This window comes from Dipodomys spectabilis, unplaced genomic scaffold (genome assembly GCF_019054845.1).
Source record: "Dipodomys spectabilis isolate Male_0828 unplaced genomic scaffold, ASM1905484v1 ptg000187l, whole genome shotgun sequence".
In the NCBI taxonomy this organism is placed as follows: Eukaryota; Metazoa; Chordata; class Mammalia; order Rodentia; family Heteromyidae; genus Dipodomys; species Dipodomys spectabilis.
In genome coordinates, this window is record NW_024870864.1 from 3,349,635 (window position 1) to 3,372,406 (window position 22,772).

At 42.4% G+C, this 22,772-nt stretch overlaps 1 protein-coding gene across 2 annotated transcripts in view; it reads right to left on the reverse strand.

Annotated features, from left to right (window-relative positions):
- Positions 1-5,225: 5,225 nt before the first annotated feature.
- Positions 5,226-22,772, reverse strand: part of Tmem131 (transmembrane protein 131) — a 187,238-nt gene continuing 169,691 nt past the window's right edge. Inside the window, exons 33-41 of one of the 2 annotated variants that reach the window (XM_042695339.1) lie at positions 21,950-22,077; positions 16,597-16,721; positions 16,262-16,411; positions 11,230-11,395; positions 10,016-10,137; positions 9,830-9,926; positions 8,960-9,057; positions 7,362-7,519; positions 5,226-6,291 (exon numbers count right to left, since the gene is read on the reverse strand). In XM_042695339.1, the coding sequence (XP_042551273.1) occupies positions 6,007-6,291; positions 7,362-7,519; positions 8,960-9,057; positions 9,830-9,926; positions 10,016-10,137; positions 11,230-11,395; positions 16,262-16,411; positions 16,597-16,721; positions 21,950-22,077 (1,329 nt within the window). In that variant the 3' untranslated portion in view covers positions 5,226-6,006. Of the gene's footprint in view, positions 6,292-7,361; positions 7,523-8,959; positions 9,058-9,829; positions 9,927-10,015; positions 10,138-11,229; positions 11,396-16,261; positions 16,412-16,596; positions 16,722-21,949; positions 22,078-22,772 lie in introns of both variants that reach the window. The other variant, XM_042695338.1, reaches the window with a different exon arrangement.

Sequence of the window (22,772 nt, forward strand, 5' to 3'; positions counted from 1 at the left end):
GGCCCATAAGCAGGTTCCCAGTCACTGCATAGGTTCCTCCCTCCCAGTTTGTACATGTAGGTGGAACAAATAGTTGAGCTAGGAGTGACCCCCATCTCAGGTGCACTAGAAAAGTGTGGGGAAGCAAGCAGAGTACTGAGTTCTCCAGTGGGTGGAGAGAACCAGGAAAACAGGGCTGCCAGTCTCAGAACTTTCAAGTCCTGCAGTGCAATAATCCATCCTTGGAGAGAGGAGGCTGTGGAAGTCAATCTGCTGGTTCTGTGCTCAGAGATCTCAGTCCCACCTGACAGTAAACCACATATAGCTAGGGAGGCAACTCTGGAACCATTTGACCACTTGAGCCACATCTCCAGTCCTTTCTGCTCTTAGTTATCTCTGATAGGGTTTTCCATTTTTGCCAAAGGTCTGCTGGGATTATAGTAAGTACCACCATGCCTGGCATATTTTGAATATTCCTTCCCATTTGTTCATCTTTGTGATGATTTACTATATTGATAATGTTTGATTCTATTTCTCTTTTGTGTATCTGTTCTTCTAGTGGGATTTATACTTTCACATATTTACATGATGTCTTCCTTTCATTCTGCATGTAGAACTTCCTTAAGAATCTTTTATAAGAAGCCAGGCACTGATGGTTCACAACTGTAATAATCCTAGATACTCAGGAGGCTAAGATCTGAGGATTGCAGTTTGAAGCCAGCCCAGGCTGGCTTATCTGGCTTATCTCCAGTTAACTAGCAAAAAGCCAGAAGTTGAGGTATGGCTTAAGTGGTAGAGTGCCATCATTGAACAAATAGCACACACACACAGACACACAGACACACAGACACACACACACCATTTTTTGTAAGGCTGTCTGCTAGTTGTGAATTCCCTTAGTTTTTGCTCATCTGGGAAGATCTTTTTTTTTCTCCTTTATTTCTGAGAGATAGCTTTTCTGGGCATAGGAAAATTGCTTAATAGTTATTTTACCTCGGGATTTAGAATATGTCATTCCATTTCTTCCTGGCCTTTAGGGCTTCTGGTGATGTCTGCTGTTAATCAGAGAACCTAAACTTGACATTTTTCTCTTGCAAAATGTCTATGTTGAATTTCTCATTTATGGCCTGTATTACCTTCCTAACTTGTTAGTCTATGTTCTCCTGGATCTCATTTGATTTTTTTTAAGTAGGGGGGACAGTACTAGGATTTGAAATTGTGTTTGCTAGGCAAATGCTCTACTACTCGTTATACCTCCAAGCCCCATTCTTTAAAATTATTTATTAGGCATTTCACACATTCTGATTTATTTGTAATCTGTTGCTAGAGAGTTATGATCTTAAGGTCTGAGAGCATGGCTTGAGTAAGGTGAGGGGGAGAGCAAGAGAACAAGAGAGCGAGAGGGAGAAAGAGGAAGAGAAGAGAGGGAGAGAGGAAAGGAGGAGAGAGAGGGGAGATAGAGACATACACACAGGAACTGTTTTGGAGGTGTTACATTACCTTGTTTCTTTTCATATTTTTTTTTTTCAGGTAAGAGGTAGGTTTATTCATCGCTCCGGCTGGCACCAGGTCAGGTTGACACTCCATGCTGCTGGGAGAGAGAGTGTCTGGCCCTTGGCTAGGCCTTATTAGGGTAGGGGTGGGGGTGGGGGAAGGTGTGGCCAGGCAAAGGAAGGTGGGACCAGGTGGGAGAAAGGTGTGGCCACATCAAATCCAGACATGACCTCTTCCAGGAGTGCCAGGTGTCTGGGCAACGCAGGTACTGGGTGAAGACTTTGCTGCAAGGGGGGCGGAGTCTGCTCGCCATCCAAGAGTGGACCTTACATTCCAGCTTTTTAATAATCATGAAATAGGGTGCAGATTCTCTCTTGCTACTTCCTGCTGACAAGGGGTGTTGACATTAGGGATAAAAGGCCGGAATGCAGTCCCCTCCCAGAGAAGGCATCGAACAGCAGCTGTCCCTTGGTAGGCATGAGTCCTTAGATGAAGTCTGGAGGAGGCAAGTCTCTTGGATAAAGTCTGGAGGAAGTCTCATGAGACATTGGGGGATTGGACAAAAAAAAAAAAAAATACAGAGAAGTGTATGGACGTGGATGTGAAGGCCAGCGATGGAATTGGTGAAAAGTATCACATGGTGTCTCAAGGCAGTTTGGTTTGCAGAAAAAGGGTGGTTAGGAAATTGTAACATTTCCAACTCAAAAACTCCATCCGAGTCACGGCACCATATGTAAGGTATATTAAGTGGGTAGATTTCATTAGGTAGCCAATGAAGAGAACATGCTATAACTGCTGCCCCTGCCGTGCATGGTGGAGAGGCATGGCTGACAAGGAAGGGCTTTTCCTATTTCTTGAGTTTATATAATATTTGTGCAGCTGGTGGAGCATTTTGATGGAGTGGTCTTAGTAAGTAGCTTTCTCCTGAAGATGTTTCTTGGGGTTTTGGTTTGTCATGCAGTGTTGGGTTTGATTCTGGGCACACAGTATCTCCTCATGGTCTCTTTGACTGGGCATGGTGACTTTGGGCAATGTGTACTGTGGTGGGGGCCAGAGACACATTGTCTCTGTATGGTGCATGAGTGGCCCTTGGCTTGGTCCTGGTCAGGGGCTCTCAGTGCAGTCTTCCTGGATGAACAGGGATTGTAGTGATGGCTAGGGCTTTTCTCCTGACTCCTCCAGAGCTTATGCACTTGGAGTGAGACCAACCCAGAACTGGGCTAAGTTGTCCTTAGCATCCTCTTTGTGGGTCAGGGTGACAGCCAAAGCCAGAGTTACTTAATCCCCCTTGTCACGCCCCTGTGGTGGGACAGTAACAGGAACTGTGTTGTTCCCTCCCCATCCTCACTGAAAGAAGCACCAAACATGGCATGGAGGTGGGCAGGAGTGAGCCCTGCCTGCAGTGCTGGCACTGCCATGCTGTTGGTCCCATATGGCAGCTCCCCATCTGATCAAGGGCAGTGGTCACTCTGCTGGTGGGTTTGCAAAGCAGCAACAGCACAGGCCTATGGAGACCCAGAGATGGGAGTGTGCAGGATTTCTGACCCCTAGAGCAGCCCAGACTCAGACAATGGTTCTCTTCTCAAGATGGCTCCTGGCTATAGAACCCTTGCGGGGAGACCCTTTCCAAACCTAAGCTACTGTGAAGATTTCAGCTCTTATCTCAATGGGCTTCAAGTCTGAGGACTGGGGGATGTTCCTGTAGCCAGCACTGCCAGTATCCCCACTGACAGTTTGCTGGGGCTTCCACCCGTCTATAGATTTTACTCCTCCTTCAACTGTAGAGCAGAGGTGGCAGATGTGGGAATCTCTGACGAATTGTCTCCTGCTAATCTCAGTGTCCTTCTAGTCAATAACCTCAAAGTGCAGCTATACACCTCAGTCTTTATGGAGTGTTGGGCACTTTTAAGTTGTCATTTTCTATTTTTTTGTATATTCATAATTCTAAAATTAATTCTTGGTCTAGCACTGTAATAGTGCTAACAAATTTTCAACGTATTTTGTGCATGGTCAAACTTTCAGATTTCGCTGTTGGGTATGTTGCCCCTTAATTCCCACAAGTGATTTGGAAAACCTAGATAGCAGCAGGAACCCATGTTTGTACTTTTTCTCAAGTACACTGTAGTCCTTAACTCTGCTAAGGACTCTCTCATCATGGGATGAAATTAGAACTTAGGAAAAAAATTTGGCTGTCTCAAGCGATAGCATGATAGAGCATATCTGTCATACCCTATTGAAGTAGTGTGATGATGAAATACTGTCTTAATGAGGGTTTTTATGAAGGTTATAGGGTTATAGACCTTTATACCTTATTTGCTTTGGTGGAGATTCTCAAGCCTTAACTATATCTTGACTCTACAAATGTACGTAGGAGACTGTGCCAACAGGATTGTGCAAGGTCAGCTACAGCCCAGCTGTGCACCATAGCTCTGGGTGTATGTATGCTTCTGTTGTCCCCCGAAGGGACAAATCATAGGTTGTTAAAATCACATGTCTGGTTCTAATGAATTTTAGTGGAAATCAGAGCAAAGGTCAGATTAAAAACATCACACCATATGGTGATTCAACTAAAAAAATCTCTCTTGACTTTCATTGGGGGTTGATTTCATATTGATGTTCAAACAGAACATTTATGTTTAGTGTATCCTCGTTACTTAGCAAAGACAAGCTTTAAAATAGACCTGAAATATGAGAATGGAAACAGCAAGCTGGAGCAGGCAAGCCTCTGAGAGATTAACCCAAATAGATAGATGCATCATGGCTTGCTGACACTTGTCTGGTATCCAGGCAGACTAAAGATCTCATTTAGAGGAATTGTAGACTTAAAATTGGAAAATGCTTGACATACTTTGCGTTAAAAAGAAAAAAAAAAGCCTTACATTTGTCAACTTTTCTTCTGCAGCTTATAGACTTAGCTAAGTCTGCCCCGAGCTCTCGCTGCCAGACAGTTCATGCTGGCATCTCTATGTGGAACTCCACCTTTCCTGCCTGTCTGTGGCTCCCTCCCTTGGTTTCACAGAGGCCGCCTCTATCTGGCCTGACTTTGGGGTACAGCTCTGCCAGTTTAAGTTGCTGGGTAAATGGCTGCTTCCAAGTCTCCCAATCACTATAAGCTCAATGCTTTCCTGGTTGACTCCCCCAATCCAGAACTGAAAGGGGCACCTCTGAGCACCCTCACTGTGGAGCTGCTCCTGGGTCTCAGGAGCCAGGTTCCCCAGATTCCTTTGACTCTTAGGTGTTCCTCTCACACACAACTTGCTTCTCCACAGCACAGTGTCTTCCTGTTGTCCTGGGATTTCCTTAAAGAGTTGGATATAGGCATTGATGAGCTGGACAGGCCTTGTCCCGAGAAGAGTAACTAGATCTGCAACCAGCTAGCCCCTGGGCTCTGAGTGGTTTATCAGCCAGGTAACACTTCCTCAGTCTCTCAGCGGAGACAACCAACATATCCCCATGTTTTAGCCAGATGCTCAACAAAAGTAAGTGTTCAAAAAACATGAGCAACTTTTTAGTTTATTTTGGAGGCCTTTATGTTTGAGATAGTGGCAGAGGACAAAACTATCCCTAGAAACAGGCTTGAGGTCATTCTCTATCAAGGACCCTCAGTGGTTACCATGGGAATTTCATTATATCACAGGTTCCAGCCAAGACAAATCTAAACTGATCTGTCAATGCCAGAGGGTAAGGCAATGATACCAGGGCTCATTGTGCTGTCAGAAGAATCTTGTGTATAAAAAAGCAAAACAAAACCATTCAAGGCTTTTGAAAAAAGCATCATTTATTTCAAAGTACAACACAAAGTTGTATTTTTAAGAAATACACATTCAATCTTGTATCAAGACTTGGCTATGTGCATTTCAGTTTATCTTTAAAATAAATTCAGGTATACAAATCTTACATACCTCAAGTACAAACAGCACAGAAAATGCATATGGTCTCAACTGAATGTTTTTACATTCATCCATTGTTCTTAAGTTGACTTATATTTCTGTAATCTGCTTTTAAGCCAAGACAGTCTTACTTTAAAAAAATACTCTATTTTCAGCACAAAGTCCTCATACATTTTTAAAATTAGATCTTGGCGCATAATATTGTGAAATTATTAAAAAACAAACTTGGTAATTTAGTAAAATTGTCACATGCCAGGACTTCTGAATCAATTCAAATTACTCCCTTAGCTGTAATGCCAAACTTGTGTTCATACAGTTTATAAAGAAAGCATGGGAGAAGACAAGTGGGGAGAACTGGGTAGCAGTTAAAGTTTTCAGATGGACACTTCTTAGTGGTCTGTGGCTGAGTCGAGACTTCTCTACAAGCACAACAGCAAATCTCATAGTATCATAATTGCAAGAAAGATCTGAAAGAAGCGAGTGGAATAAGCCTGCCCTGCTGAAGTCTGTTTTGCAAAGATGAGGAGGGTGGGGAGTGGGAAGCAACAGCAGTAAGAGCCTTAAAAAGATATCTCAAAAACTGGCATATCATGATCTAGATGAGGGGGCCCCTACTTTTGTTTGTTTTTGCCTAATTTCAAGTTCAATTCTCATGAGGGAAGTGTGAATTAGACCAAGGGTCAGAGCTTCTTCTTCCAATTGTAGGGCTCCATATCCGCCAGGGGTTGTAGGTCTGTCCCAAGTCGTCGGATGGACTGGAAGTGGAAGGAGCATGGGTAGCGGGTGAGTTTTCTGTGCCCATGAGGCTGATGCCTGACAGTGTGTTTGCTGGAGTGGTGAAAGGAAGGGCACTGTTGAGGTTACTGGACCAGATTGAGCTGCTGAATGGAGTGGAGGACCACAAGCCACTGGTATTGCCAAGGATTGACTGTGACAAAACACAACACCCAAAACTGGGCATTAGAAGAGATAGGCAGGAAGCGAGTAAAGAGTATGTACACAAAATAAGGCTGCATCATATGTCTTTCATTTCACCTACTTTTTCTCTGGTACCAGTGTTTAAAATCAGGGCCTCACACTTGCTTGCTCATTTGGCACTCTACTACCAGAGCCATACCTCTAGCCTGTTTTTTTTTTTGCTGTGTTATTTTGGAGATGGAGTCGCTTAGACTTTTCTGGCTGGGCTAACCTCAAACAGGGACCCTCTGAATCTCAGTATCCTCAGTAGCTAGGATTATAGACATGGTGTCTGTCTTATTTTGCTGAAACCACATTTCATAATGCTACGCCAGAGTCTGAGCAGACAGTTGTAATCTTCCAAAGAAGGGCTGGCAAACGATGGCCTGGTTTTGAGAATTCATCTCTATGGGCACCAGTGAGTTACCTATGTTCTGGCTGTGCTATTTTTATACCTTGATGGTGGAGCTGAACAGGTGCTGTGGAAATAGGACAGTATGCAAAGCTTCAAACACTGACTTCCTGACTCTTTTTGAAATCTATGAAAGTAAAATGTGTGAGGTAAAATAGCTCCAGTTAAATCCTACACATCTAATTTACTTTGCCTGACAACAACCAAATAATTACAGTGGGGTCATATTTTTCTGTTATAATATTGTGGAGACGAAACCAATCATTGTTTTTCTTGGTAAGACTTTTCTTGACTTTTTTTGGAGGATAATCTTTACAGAAAAAATTAGCATAGAAGCAGAGTATTGCTTCTTAGAAACAAAATACATTCAACTTTCTAGTTTTCTTCTTTGTGGACAGTGAAGCCATGGTCAGTGCTCACCTGAGCCTCTGATGGCACAACACCTCATGTTCTAGTACATAGGGTGGGAAGAGGCTGGAAAACACCCCTATCTATTAGGTAAGAAGCCAGGGACACTTAGGAGATATAGACAAAGCAGTGAAGATCATGAAAGCACTACCCACCCATTTCACAGTGTTTTTTTTGTTGTTCATTGACTGTCTGCAAAGGCCTAGGCCTTGGGTACTCACAGAGGCTGTGTGGGTTGGGGAGCTAGCAGTTGCTGGCCAGGAGGGGCTGGGATCTGTTGCTGGAGAGTCCCAAAGATATGAAGGGCCACTGTTAAACTCATTCCAGCTTCTCTGTGAGGCCTGATTGCAGGATCGAGATAAACCGAGCTTGCTGAAAACTTCTGAAAGTAAAGAGACAATCATTCAGTCTATATTTGATTTTGCTGTAATCACTAGAACTAGACAGGACTCAGTGACACACACCTCTCTGCTGCTCACTTGGAGCTGCCACACACTCAGAACTCTGACTCATGGCACACAATCTGCATTCTTAACCCATATTCATCATTAGATTACTTCAAAATGCACACATTCCTCAAAACTGACCTTGTAGCTAATGCAAAACCAACATATAGTAACACCTAATTCTTTCTTTTTTTTGTGGGGGGGGGGGGGTCCAGTCATGGGCCTGAACTCTGGGCCTGGGCGCTGTCCCTCAGCTCTTCAGCTCAAGGCTAGCACTCTACCACTTGAGCCACAGCGCCACTTCCAGCTTTTTTCTTTTTGCTTATGTGGTGCTGAGGAATCAAACCCAGGGCCTCATGCATGCAAGGCAAGCGCTCTACCACTGAGCCACCTTCCCAGCACAGTTAACACCTAGTCCTAGATAGCAAGAAAAAAAAGAGGAGGCACCATGGCACATGTGAGTCTTATGTTAGACCAGAGTCACTCCTGGAAGCTCCTAAGTACATGCTGTGAAGATTATCAACCAGCCTGCACCCTCAAAGTGAGCCATCACAGGAAGGAGGGAGGAGGAAGAGAGGGAGCCTTCTATGTGGGTGGCAATGATTTGTATATAGCACACAGACATCCTTGAGGAACTGTTATGTGGCAGGCTCTCGCAATTTCTCTAGGAAAGCAAGAAGAGAACCTGCTTCCATCACATTACATCACATCGACCTTTAAGTGTTTGACTGCAAATGAAGGAAATGTACTTTAAATACATCTGCTCAAGGGGTGGCCATGCTTCCTCTTTTTTTTTTTTTTTTTTTTTTGGGTCTGGTCGTGGGGCCTGAACTCTGGGCCTGGGCGCTGTCCCTCAGCTCTTCAGCTCAAGGCTAGCGCTCTACCACTTGAGCCACAGCACCACTTCCGGCTTTTTCTTTTTGCTTATGTGGTGCTGAGGAATCGAACCCAGGGCCTCAGGCATGCAAGGCAAGCACTCTACCACTGAGCCACCTTCCCAGCCTAGCCATGCTTCCTCTTATGTAGCTTGTTTCTTTTTTTCTTTTTGTTGGTCATGGGGCTTGAATTCTGGGCTTGGGCACTGTCCCTCAGCTCTTCAGCTCAAGGCGAGTGTTCTACCACTTGAGCCACAGTGCTACTTCCGGTTTTCTTGTGGTTTATTGGAGATAGGAGTCTCACAGTCTTTCCTGCCCGGGCTGGTTTTGAACCACGATCCTCAGATCTCAGCCTCCTGAGTAGCTAGGACTACAGGCGTGAGCCACCAGCGCCTGGCCTGTAGCTGGTTCCTCTTAACACATCAAACCACATCTCTCCTCTTCCTTCATGTTTGTTCATAAGCTTATTAAGTTATATATCTAGTGAAAAACACTCACCACCGGTAAGATTAAAAGAATTTCCAAAGGCCGAGAATGAATTGAGAGGGGTGAAGTCAGGGCTGCTTGGATTGCTGACAGGACTCCATAAACCCGAGCTAAATGTTAAAGGAGAAATATGTAACACACAAAATGTATAACCGTTAATTGGGTCCATCATGCACAGCTTCATACACAGGAGTGCTGCTTCAAATGGAGACTGCTCAAATATGAGAAACAAAGATGAGGAGAACTGCAAAGTGGCTGCTACACTGTCATAGGTCATAGAACTAAGCTCCTGGCACCTTCCTACTTCCTACTCACTGAGAGCCTGGATCAGAGCAAGTGTCTTGTTTATGTTTACATCTTCTTTGTAATGGAAGGCTTATTAAAAAGCAATTTCAAATATACGCTCACCTGTTACTCAAGCAAGGTAAGCTGTGGCCCTTACACCTCTGACAGCTTTGTTCTTGCTATTTGCCTCAAAAACCAACTGATGTGACTGCTGATGCCACCAAGTCGCTGAGTGAAACAAGCTGGCTAAGAAGCAACAAGGCTAGTAATTTGCTGTAAGTGGTCTGGAATTTGCTTCAATTTCCTTCCTCTGAAACAGGCTTCAGTTTTCTACTTGTAAATCAGACCATAATAACAGATGAATGAACAGATTTTGATCCACACATCTTCTGGGCTGAGGCAGGCCACAGGTGCCTCTTCCCTCACTCAGGAAAAGAAAACTGGTGCCTGCAGATGGGCTTCTGAGAGGCCAGTGACCACTCTCAAAAAGGCTTCCTTGAAAATGAGGAAAAATGCTGAAGCCATGCTTCTACCTATGGGAAGAAGATGCTAACCCGACCCAGGGAATTTCTATTGGTTAAGAATGGACTACTGTACCTGTCTGAGCCGTCACTGTCAAGAGGAATGTGTGAAATGCCAAGGCTGCTGGAAAAGTCTGTTTTGTTTGAAGAAAGTTTAGCAAAGCCATTCCCACCTGCAACAATGGAGTTGTGTTAGTGAAAAGCAAGCCGAGAGGAAATCCACTCACTGTGCTCGCCCAGGTCTCCAGACAGAAACACTCACCTGGGCTTTTGTCATAGCCAGCTGTGACTGCAGCAAAGGTCGGGTTGCCATTTTTACCTGGGAGTGAGGCTGCTTTTGTCAACTTGCTTTTGCTTCCATTAGGCAGCTTTGTTTTTGGGTCACTTGGGGAAGAAGCAGAGAGAAGGGTGGAACTGAAGGTGAGGCTTGGGAATTGTGGGACCCTATAGTGGGAACCCTGTGTGTGCTTTGCTAAGCTGGGGTCAGGTCTTGTGACAGCTCAGTGCACAACTGAGTCTCATGGAAAATGCCATGGGCTCAAGACTGCTTAATGAGATGAAAAAGGGCTTTCCAGGAGGCCTATGAGAACAACCAGGGAGGGATCACAGTAAGGGACTAGAAAGGAGGGCAATCACATTTTAGAAAAAAACACTAGGAAAGAAGTCACTGGGCAGAGAAACATGCTGTCAGAATGTGAGCTTACTGACAAGCATCACACATAGGTCAAATCTGTTTGGGGAAGGCCACTTCACTGTAGTGAGGATCGAAGGGATCCTTCTCTCATCTCTTGGTGGCTCTGTGTATGGAATCCAAGGCCTTGCTCATGGAAGGTAGACACTCTACTGTTGATGTACCTCTAGGTCAGTCTCTGTCTCTTTTGACAACTGTGGAAAACCCTAACACTAAGCCGGCCTACAGGATGTGACACATTGGTGCCTGTGTGATGCTGAGCTGTCACAAGGTGAGACCACACTCCATGAATGTTATGTGGTAGGCAGACACAAAATGGTGCTGTGCTCAATGCCCATGGCTATTGTGTCCCCCACTGCCACTTGTCTGTATGGTTAGACAGTTGCCAACCTGTGTGCTCACTCCATGTAAGCGGTACCTTGTGCAACACAGACGATCTTTGCCTAGATCTTGGCCTTTAACCTCCTAAGACCAACAATCTGAAGGTTGATGTAAAAAGGTGTTACATAAATCCATATCCCCTATTCATGGAGAACCTTTCTAGAGCTTCATTTAATGAGAATACAATTCTGGTAAGTTAAAAAATGTACTTCTCATTCTATAGTAATGGAAATGGGCAGATTAGTATAGGAACAGGGCCTCTGCTGGGGTCAGACACACACTGCAGCAGGAAGAACTGATCCCAGGTAGAGGGTTGAATAGCCAGAAAATGAGTGTGACAGAAGAGCCCTGTGGTTGTTAAACATCTCTGTGTCAGGGGACATCAATCAGGTGGTAGAGCCTACCTGTTTGAGCTGTTGTTGACGATGCTGCTGTAGCTGCCCCGGGATGTGAACAGGCAAGGGGCAGCGGGGGAAGATGGAGAGGCAGGTGTTGGTGAGGTCTGGCGTTGTTTTAAGAAAATGTCTGCGTTGAGGGTTTGCAGAGAAAGTTTATAAAGACTGTCAGTAGCTGGAAGTGAAAAATAAAAGGTCATATATTAATTAATATGTATTTGTTTTTTTATAGTCTTCAAAAGAATTCGAGTGCTTCTATAATGAAAACAAAATGCTTATATGTTCTGTTTAAATGTTTTAAAGAGAAGGCTATCTGTTGTCCCCTTCTGATAACCTTTCTTGTCCTCGCCACCACAAGGTGAGCAGCTTTCTTCTGCCATTCCCTTCTATCATTATGAAAAAAAAATCCTGTCTTTGTATATACTTGGGGCTTCTGGGAAATCCCATGCATTGCTCTGTTCATGCCGTGATTATACATGCTTTCTGATACATTTAGCCACTGTGTCTGAACTACTTCACCCCCAAATGGGTAAATGAAGGCACTTCCTGGGGACCTAAAGAGGCTGTGTTTCCACCAGGCTTATCCTTGTGGCAGGTGCAGCGTCCTAGGCATTATGACAAAGACATCTTATCTATGGAATCCTTGCCCTCGGTGTGCTTGCTGTGTGCTCTCTGGGCCCTAGTTTACTAGCACATCAGCTCTCGGTATATTTCTAAGACTGTAATGATAACATATACATAACTGCTAAAGACTGAAGATGAAAATACATGTAACTTCAAAAGAATCACTTCACACAGCCACTGTGCATACCTTGGTGCTACTAATACTGCCATATGAAGAGTTAGGAGGGTGCGCACAGGTGCCGGCACTACACACCCCATTTCTACAGTGGGCACCCTCTGCTCTACCTCTCCATGCTACTTCCAGAACCATACCTCTCTGATGCTGCTTCCACTTTCCAGGTCATGTTCTCCAGTTCCAGCTAGTGTACCCTTTAGCCCCCAGGGCCTGGATAAAAGCTCCCCATTCCCAGGGCATGTCAAGATCCCAGTTATGGGGAGTAGTACCAAGTCAATTTCCTTCCTTCTGAAACTTATGCTCTGTCTTTAGGGCCACTAATGCTTTGCTCAGTGGTACTAGCACCTGACTTGCCATCTTGGATTGTACCTCTTTCAATTTTAATCAAGCAGATGATCCCATTCTATTTTGTTTATATGATGCCTATGTTCAGCACCCATCTTACTTGCTGTCCCTATGGGAAGCTGCTTGCATCTCTAGACCTTGTTTTGATCCTCAGAAGCCTCTGAGGCATGATATAACTTGACACTATTGCATGGTAGGGACCTTACTTGTAAAACTGTCTAGACCTCTGCCAAGCCATCTCTTGCAGGTCACCTTCTCTGCAAGAAATTATCTAGCTTCTTCCATGTAGCTTACACTTAGAACAGGCTATACCAAGTGCTATGATTTGGGTATAAAATGTCCCCAAAAGTCCATGTGTTGAAGGCTTATTCTGGAAACAGTGTTTAGAATGACTGGATCAGGAGGGCTTTGACTTCATCAGTGATCAATCCTGGATAGGCTGTTAGGAGTGGATGGAGGGGACTGGGGGAAGTAAGTCACTGGGAGCGTGCCTTTCAAGGATATCTGTTGTCCCCTTCTGATAATCTTCCTTGTCTCTCTCTGCCACAAGGTGAGTAGCTTTCTTTTGCCATTCTCTTCTACCAAGATGAAAAGAAGTGGAGCCAGCTGACCATGGACTGAAACCCCTGACACTGTAAGCCCAAATGAATCTTTCCTCCTTTAAGTTGTTTCTGTCAGGTATTTTGTCACAGCTATGGAAAAGCTAACTAGCACACTCAGCCTGAGTGTGCTTGCCTGTCCTGAGGTGTCTGTGCAGTCTGTCAGTGGATGGTTCACCGACCTAGTGCTGCAGAAGCACTCAATAAAGGACAATGAAAATGAAATTGGTCAAGTTGAGGGCTACTTGGCACAGGTTGAAACTTCCTATAAAGATCCAGAAACCAACAAATTGAAGAAAGGCTGGATAAATGGGATTGCATTAAACTGCAGAGCTTCTGTATGGCAAAGGACATAGCTAGCAAGATAAAAAGAAAGCCCACAGATTGGGAGAAGATCTTGACTAACTATACAATAGACAAGAGCCTCATATCAAAAATATACCTAGGGCTCAAAAAATTAAGCCCCCCAATAACAAATCCTCAAAGAAACAACCACTCCATTAATAAGTGGGCCAAAGAACTAAAAAGTGAGAGAAAATAAGAATAGCCAATAGATACATGAAGAAATGTTCAACATCTCTGGCCATAAAAGAAATGGAAAGCAAAACAACATTGAGATTCCACCTTACCCCAGTTAGAATGGCCATCATCAAAAAAACAAATAATAACAGATGCTGGAGGGGATGTGGCCAAAAGGAATGCTACTGTACTGTTGGTGGGAATATAAACTGGTTCAACCACTCTGGAAAGCAGTATGGAGGTTCCTCAAAAGAGTAAATATAGAGTTCCCCTATGATCCAGCAATCCCACTCCTGGAATTTATCCAAATGATCAAAAACAAGGCCACATTACAGCTACCAGCACAACTATGTTCACTGCAGCATTATTTACTATAGCTAAGATACAGAACCAACCCAGATGACCCTTAGTAGATGAATGGATCAAGAAAATGGTGTGTGTGTTGTATGTGTATGTGTGTATAAAATGGAAATCTATGCTTCCATCAGAAAGATGACATCACCCATTTGTAAGAAAATGGAAACACTTGTAAAAAGTCATATTAGGTAAAGCCAGACCCAAAGAAACATAGGCACTATGGTTTCCCTTATTTATAATAATTAGTATATGTCTAGGATAGTCCTAACAAAGGATTATAATAGTTCAATAACTATGTAGATGTGACCATATAAAATGATGCTAATTGAACTCCAAGATATGGAAATGAGTTTGGTTTTGTTTTTAATGTACTGTGTGAAGTTATTTTTTTTCTTTCAGTTTACACTGTTGTTACTGTTTTTGATTTTGGTACTCTGTGTCTTATATATGTTTATCTGATTTGGGAAGGGAAGGGGAATAACAAAATGGTGAGACAAAGGACAAAGGGTGAACCAAAGCAACAGCGATACTCACATGACACTATGTTGGAAATGAACTTCACAACATGGGGAGGGGATGTGGGATGGGGGAAGGAAAGTGGGAGAAAACAAGGGAGAAGGTGACAATGTCTGACAAGAATGTAACTGTAACCCCTCTGAACATCACCTATACAATAAAAATTTTTTAAAAAGTATGCAGAACTAAAAAAAAATCAGTCAAGTTGAAAATGTTACCTTCTGTAATAATGCTCCAAGTTGAAAGAGAAGACAGGGGAGGGGGAGGCCAAAAATTGCACAGGGAGTATACAACTAGAGAATTTTTTTTGCTTCAAATATTATGATTCTTCTGTCTTTAGGGCTTTCTATTTACCTTTCCACTTTTTAAGTTATGGAGAACTTTCTTGGTATCTCATGTGGTACAGAGCCTCAAGGTAAGGGTCACTACTTGGGACAGTTAGATCTTTCATCAGACTGTAGCCCTATGACACCACTTCATCCTGGCTGGAACAGTCTTAAGTGGGACAACTTTCTGGGTTCAGCGGGATAAAAGATCAAGGGAGTAGTGAGAAGAAGGGGAGCAGATGAGGTAGGCATAAGGGAAAAGATACAAAGACAGTGAACTGGATGACTCTTCTGGGCTTCCTCTGGCTGTGGCTAGTCAATGAAGCCCGGCAGAGCTTTCAGTAAAGCTGGTGCAGAGCAAAAGCTAAATGGTTGGTTACAGGCTTGGGACCAGGCCAAATTGTTCCTTGACTAGAACAAGGATTAAAGAACTATGCACAGTGGGTTTGGTGACAAGCTTTGTCCGGAGACCCCTATAGCCTTGTTGGATAAGCAGAGAAGGATGCAGAGGCAGTCACAGCCCCCAGCTCCAAGAGCTGCTGCTCTAGACCCTTGCCTTCCACTTCCCATTTCTTCTCTTTATATAGCATGGAGATGAAACCTCATGGGATTAAACCCTGTTGTCTTTTCCCCTCCATCCCAAAGGAGCCACATTAAATGTGGCTCAGGGCCTCCTGGTGGCATCACTATCAATCAGCTTCAATATCTGGAAGGCTGGCACCCCTCTCCCTGGTGCTCAGTTTCACAAACTAGTGGTATTTCACAGCAGAGCGTGCTTATCTGCCAGGCCTCAGAACAGTCCTAAGACACTGGCTATGGGAAAAGCTAACAGCCATGTTTATTGGGCACCTCACTACAGCATCCAGCTCCTTTGCCTTCATTAGCTTATTCAGGGCTTGTCATGTACACTTCATCTCAATTTCCCTTCACCTTAAATGATCTCATTGTTCAACCTGATGATACCTTTAGTCCTCTTCATTTCCCTTTAAGTACAAACGGGCCAACTGCAAGTCCACTCTCACATGGGCAGACAGAGGTCCTAAGGTTAGGGTGACTACCCCTAAACATTGATGTCTTCCATTTTAGTCCAAAAGTTTCTAGAGGGTGAGGACTTCTACCTTATTTTAGTAGTCTGTGCTTACTGTCTTGATTTACCACAGGAAACATCTGAGAAACAAAGTCAAGAAGATAGTAAGAGCAATCATAAAACTTTCATGTAGGTTGTTTCTGTAAAAGTTGTAAGGTTGATAGTAAACAACTTTTACAAAGCTAGTCACAGATAAAGAACTGCTGAGTTATTATGCTTATAAAGCAGACAATTCTTGGGATGCCTAGATGGTACGGTTGGTATACCAGCAAAATGCCTCAAGAATCTTCTGCTGATCTCTGTGTAAACATTCTACCAGGGCTAATTTCAATTTCCAGTAGTGTACCTGCTGGCCAAATGGTGTAAGTATTGGCCCCTTTAGCTGCATCAGGTTGGCCCCAGCAGGCTATTGACAATGGATAACCCACACTGTAGTGGGTGGAGGTGGGCTGTAGGTGAGGGGAGTATGGTGATTTCTAAAACCTGTACTTACAACTGCCGGGCTTGTGAACTGGTACAGCATCCCACTCTGGTGGAGGAGAGTCTTTTTCACCCTCTGAACTACTGGTGTTGCCTAGTTCTTGACTGTTTGGAAGAAATTTTGCCAGGGCGGGTGGTCTGTTATCTATTAGCTTACTTGTACCTGCACAGAAATCAGGAAAAAGTTGTTAAAGAAGAGTAATTCTCCCCCTTCAGGTCTGTTTCAATGAAACTTCCAATGACGATAAAATATAGATTTGCCTTATGACTGTTGAGAGATTACTGACAACTTGCAACAATTATGAAAACAATGATTCAAGAATGTATCTATAAGCAAAGTGACAATACCTTTTGTCTTCTGGGAATTTCGTGGTTTGGATCCACTTGTCAAAGCAGTTGGAAGAGGAATCTTGGTTGGGAGATTTCTACGTTGTTTACTTTCCAATGACGGAGTATATGATAGTTCTAAAGAACTGAAAGACAATCAATGATGGAAAATTCAAACTCGTTCTTGTTTTGGAACAGATTGTAGAAGTAATTAAAAGTCATTTGAAACTATGATTATCCTGAGGTAGGTATGACCCACTTATAGTCCCACAATCTTAACCTAGATACTTGGCACATGCAGATTTCCTCTTTGTGTTTCTGAATGCCAACAGTGTGTTGAGCTATATTATCTGTTAACAGACTAGGAATTAGAGTGCCTTCTTCAGAAATGTGTACAAAGCTTGGGTCTGACTTGCTGTGTGGAACAGTAAGGGCTGCTATGGATGAGTGGAACAGTAAGGGCTGCTATGGGTGAGTCTCTTCCTCTATCATACCACTTGTCGGACTTTTGAAGATATCACAGGTTCTACTAGTCAAAACCCTAAACACCTTTTCCCACAGAAACTCTTAAATGAGAGGGGACTAGGTTCTGGACACTGCAGACAACTGACAGAACTTCTTTTCAGTCAAGGCAAAATGGTAGGCTGGACGAACCATTTTAAGTTTCCACAATCTGATTAAAAAAAAAAAAGACATTAAATCTTGGAGGGAGACAAGCAGTTGCAGATAAAGAATCACTTGGGGCAATGAACTTCATAGCAGGTACACACAAAGCAGCACTACAAGCAGAGGAACTACCTGGACAGCAAAGCTGCTTCTATGATGTCCACTAAGATCACCTCTTGGACTTGGGGAGCCCTGGGAGGAGCTACACCAATACACCCAACGAGGATATTCCACAGAAGGTTGAGCACAGCTAAGGAAACTCAATGGACCCCCCCTTGGAGCTTCAGTGATTGCCACTGAACCCAGTATGGCTGCAAAGCTGCAGTACAGGGCGGAGTTGAGAGTTTGACAGTTTACTTTTCTTTACACATCTACAAAGTTTGTGTACATGTTTTAAAGATGTAAATCTGGTATTTTCTACTTGTCTCTATGCTTTAAGTCCATTATGTACTTCATCTTCTTCCTTCCCTCATTCACCACAATGCTGCCCATTTGTGCTCTGTTCTGGGTCAGAGACAAACAGTAGTTCAAAATTCCCAAACCTAACAAAACAACCTCCACTCCACACACACCAAGAAGGTAAATTCACAGAGTGTGACCTTATAAATAAGGACATTTTATTGTTGTTTTTTGGGTCCGTTCGTAGGGCCTGAACTCTGGGCCTGGGCGCTGTCCCTCAGCTCTTCAGCTCAAGGCTAGCACTCTACCACTTGAGCCACAGTGCCACTGCCGGCTTTTTTCTTTTTGCTTATGTGGTGCTGAGGAATGGAACCCAGGGCCTCAGGCATGCAAGGCAAGCGCTCTACCACTGAGCCACCTTCCCAGCCCAAATAAGGACATTTAATTTAAAGACAGCTGTTTACAAACACTTTATAAGGTGTCAAAGGATATTTTCATCCTTTTGTTTCTCTACATTTCTAAAATTTCCATAATAGATAAGTGAGAGCTAATCTAAATTCAGAGGGTTGTTAGCAAAAAAATAAGTAGAATTTATAAAAATGAATGGCAGGGGCTGGGAAGGTGGCTCAGTGGTAGAGTACTTGCCTTGCATGCATGAGGCTCTGGGTTCAATTCCTCAGCACCACATAAGCAAAAAGAAAAAAAAAGCCGGAAGTGGCGCTGTGGCTAGCCTTGAGCTGAACAGCTGAGGGACAGTGCCCAGGCTCAGAGTTCAGGCCCCACGACCAGACCCCTCCCCCTCTCCCCCCTCCCCCCAAATAAAAAGAATGAATGGCAGGAAATGGAAACAGGAGGTTTTTCTCTGTTTAAAAAAAAGAATTTTAGGTAGGAAAAAAATTCAGAGTTTATTGGAAAGACCACGATTGCTACAGCATTATAAAATCTCTGTCCTCCTTCCACTCCAAAAGGGTTATTTTAAAACTTTGCTTTCTAAAAACAGCCAGAGGACACAGATACCCAATCTTGTTGGAGGCCATGTGGGTTGTGGGTTATTTTTAGGTAAGTTGTCTAAGTGTGGGGATAGGGATAGCTATTTATAAGAACTTAACTCTGCCACTGTAAAATAATTGCTTTTAAGAAAAAAGGTGGCAGACTATTTTATTTTTGTTGACTCATCTGTTTTTAAGAGAGATGATCCTCAGCCAAATCTTTATTAAGGCTTCTAAATAAAATGGGTAAGAGCCAAATTTCTTGAGATAATTCTTTCTAAAAGGGAAGAGAGAAAAGTGGTTCAGATGCCAGGTTTGATTCCTCATGTCTAGAAAAGACAAGAAGCAAGAACGGAAAGACGATTTTCCTGTGCTGATTGATGGATCTTGGGGAGGTGGAACAGGGTAACCATGACCTTTGAGCTGAACACTGCATGCAAACATTACCAGAGAGAGTACTGCCAGTCTACATGCTAAACTTCCCTCTGTTTCCTTGAGATTACAGTTATGTAAACATGTGAGTATTACGAGACTACGATGATCTTGTGGATAGCTGTGTCCTAAACAGGGATGTCCAACTGGTTTCTTTTGGTGCCTGAGAATTAATTCGTACTTCCTAGCATCCATGACTTAGAATAGTCACTTGGAGGGTTATAGGCCATTTCTGTAATGTTAAAGCTGAAAAAAAATTTGTTAGACCAGATTTCTGTCATTGGAACCCCATGTTCCTACTCCTAGGAGCTTACATTTTGGAGTCCATTTTTGGAAGTGTGGAAGGATAGTGCTGTGGAGATAGCACCTGAACCTTCCTTTGGCCTTTTTCTCTCTTACAAGGCTTCCTAAAAAAAGTGATGATACATGCCTTATGACATGTCTTTAAAGAATGTGTGCACCTTTCCTTCAGATACCTGGAATCATAATGGATGGGAAACTCGGGTATCACTAAAACGTGGGCTGGCCATGATCCTACCTGAGTGACAGTGAACCATATTTACTATTACAACTCAGTAAACACAGCGAATAGCTCTACTCTGAGAGGCAACTTTTCTTCTTTTTTATTTCTAAAGTTTTTATTTATCTAAGTGCATACTTGATATACTAATGCATTCTGGTTCTCAATACTTTTATCTTTAAATTCAGAAACAAAAGATTAGTGAATTTAACAAGATTAAGGAGATTAAAAACAAGAGACTGCATATGGATTTTTCCAATTAAAAAAGACAATTTAACTTTTACAATACATAAAAAAGACAATTTAGAGGACCTTACTTGAACTGTTGCTTGGTAATGATTTATCTTGTAACTAACTATATAATCAAGGACTGGGTGTAGCTGAAGGGGTTAGAGCACTTAACTAGCATGAGCTGTGCTCTAGGTTCCGTCCTAGCACTGAAAAAAAAAATTACATTGCCTAACTACATATCAGGAGACTATGTACAAACTGTTACTTGCACAGACCACTCTCACTGCTGGTTAACATAGTGGACTCAAGTGAAGTTTTTTAGACTTTTCAAATTAAAATATGACAATATTTCCTTACTCATTTAAAAAAAGGAGAACAACATAAGCCAGTGGAAGAAGAATAGGGTTAGGAGAAACAAGTCCAGCTTCAGTGTCTGGTACTAAACTCAGGCATCAGGACTAGTAAATGGCCGAGATGGTGACTGTATCTCTAAGAGTTCTTAGAAACTTTTTTTTTTTTTGGTTGGTTGTTGGACTTAAACTCAGGGCTTGGGTACCCATCCCTGAGCTCTTCTGCCCAAGGCTAGTGCTCTGTCCCTTTGAACCATAGCTCCACTTCCAGTTTTTGAGTGGTTAATTGGAGATAAGAGTCTCATGGGGACTTTTCTGCCTGGGCTGGCTTTGAATCATGATCCTTATCTTTCAGCCACCTGAGTAGCTAGGATTACAGATGTGAGCCACTGACATGCAGCTAGAAGAACGGATTAAAAAAAATTATGATTGTAAGACCCATAATGTAAATCAATTTATACAATATTTCTAATCATGTAAAAAGTTTTTCATAATTTAGATTTATTAGCATCATTTACTTTAAAATATCCCATAAATCATCTTTTTAGGTCTAGAAGAAAAATCCCTCAACACTAGGAGTAGGATGCACTGAGATGCCTCAACATTAAAACTGATCAGTGTTTCATACTGGCTTCTCTCAGGAAAGATACAAGCATTGTCAATCTCCTTTTCAGAAGAGGTGGTCTCTTCTCCCTCCCCTCAAATGGTCAATTACTACTCTAGATGACATTCCTACAGAGCCAGGCTGTTTCAACAGAATGTGAGATTATATAATTCAAATGAACAGTTTCCACAAAAGAGTACAATTTTCATCCACATGCCATTTTCTAAGCTTCAGGTTAAGTAAAATTTTTCTGTTGTAATCACTAATTTCTTATTCTCTTTTGGGTATAAAGAACAGCACTAGCAACCCTTGTCTGAGGCCAACTGTACAATCCAGGGATAGAGAATAAGTCAATGGTGTTTCTCTTCAGTTAAGTATTCTCAGAATTGGAGTAAGAACAGACCTTCCACAGATCTATGATCCAAACTAACAGGAAACAACTATGTCTTCCTTCTTAATTTATAACCAATCCCTTCAATATTCTGGATATCACTATCAATAGCTATCAGCTTCCATGCTGTTGAACATTTTTATAATTAACTAGGAAGGGAATTATCAATGAGCTAAAATTGAAATTGGTTTATTATGTAGGTGTTAACCAAAGGTTTAATGAAAGTATGACATAACTTTAGTTAATAAGCCAGTTGGCTCAATGCACTTATTATCTGGGAAAGCCTTCTACAGCAAGCCATCAAAATGGTGCCTAACTGAGTCCTGTCCTAGAGACTGACCCGAGTCATTTCATAGTAGAACTCTAATTGGGGAACATTTTTAAAGAATAAGCTCCCAAGTTTTATGACACAGAAATCTAGATTCCAAGTGCAGCACTGGGTTAGTAAGTCAATAGATTAAGAGATTTTTTTGTTTTTGAAAAATCATACTCATACCTATATCTGCGGCACAAGTGTACTCATGGTACACAAGCTCTCTGCTTGGAAACAAATCATACCTAAATTTCTACTACAGATAGCACACTTCACTCTCTATATTCCTGACATCAGAAGCACATGGTTGTTTTAATCAACCACAGTGAACACATTAGACATCAGGAAAACCCCAAGAGAAACTGGAGGCAGTACCCAGCTTTGCCACTAAGCCTTACTTTTACAAAGCAATAAACCAGAACCAATACCAGTGTCTCCTTTTAAACATCTTATTTCTCTGCAATCATTTTTTTTCTCACCTGGATTTCACATCTGTCAGGATTTCTTTCTTAACATTTAACAGTTTTTTGCTTTTTTGCTTCACTTGTGACATTTCATTTTCATGTTTTTCAGGCATGGCTTGTTTTCCTTTTTGCTTTTCTATATCCTGCAAAAAAAAAAAAAAAAGCATATACTTAATTGCTGGAAATGACTAGTAAAAATGTTGAAATTAGTCCCATTTCAAGATTCTGACACAAAACTTAAGATGTAACAGATATACAAGTCATATGCATAAAGAATCTTTTCCTGAAATCTGCTGTGTGGTTTTATCTATTTTCTAGTCCTTTTTTTTTTTTAATGTCAGTCTTGGGGTTTGAACTCAGGGTATTTCACTTGCTGGCCTTGCTCAGTAAGCACTCTACAAATTGAGTGATGCCTCCAGTCAGCTTTTTTGCTGGTTATTTTGGAGATGGGAGTCCCTTTGGCTCTGAATCAAGATTCTTTGGATCTCAGTCTCCTACATTACTAGAATTACAGGTGTGGGCCCATGACACTGAGGTCTAGCCATCTAAACTTATTATAGTTATGTTCCCATGAGGCTTAGCTACAAAGGAGGTCACTTACATTTATATTCATATCCTATCCTGATGGGGTGGGTGGTGGTAATAGTGGCAGTTATTAGTAACATCTTATTTTTCAGTATTGAGGCAAAGAAAAATCCATCAAGGACTACAATATAAAGTTAAACACTTCCAGCAATGTGCCTAATCCTGAGCACAAAACTCAGTCAAGAGAGCATTTAGCATATATTCTACTGCAATTGATAACAGTGTGTAGCCACTGTAATGCTAACTACCACTC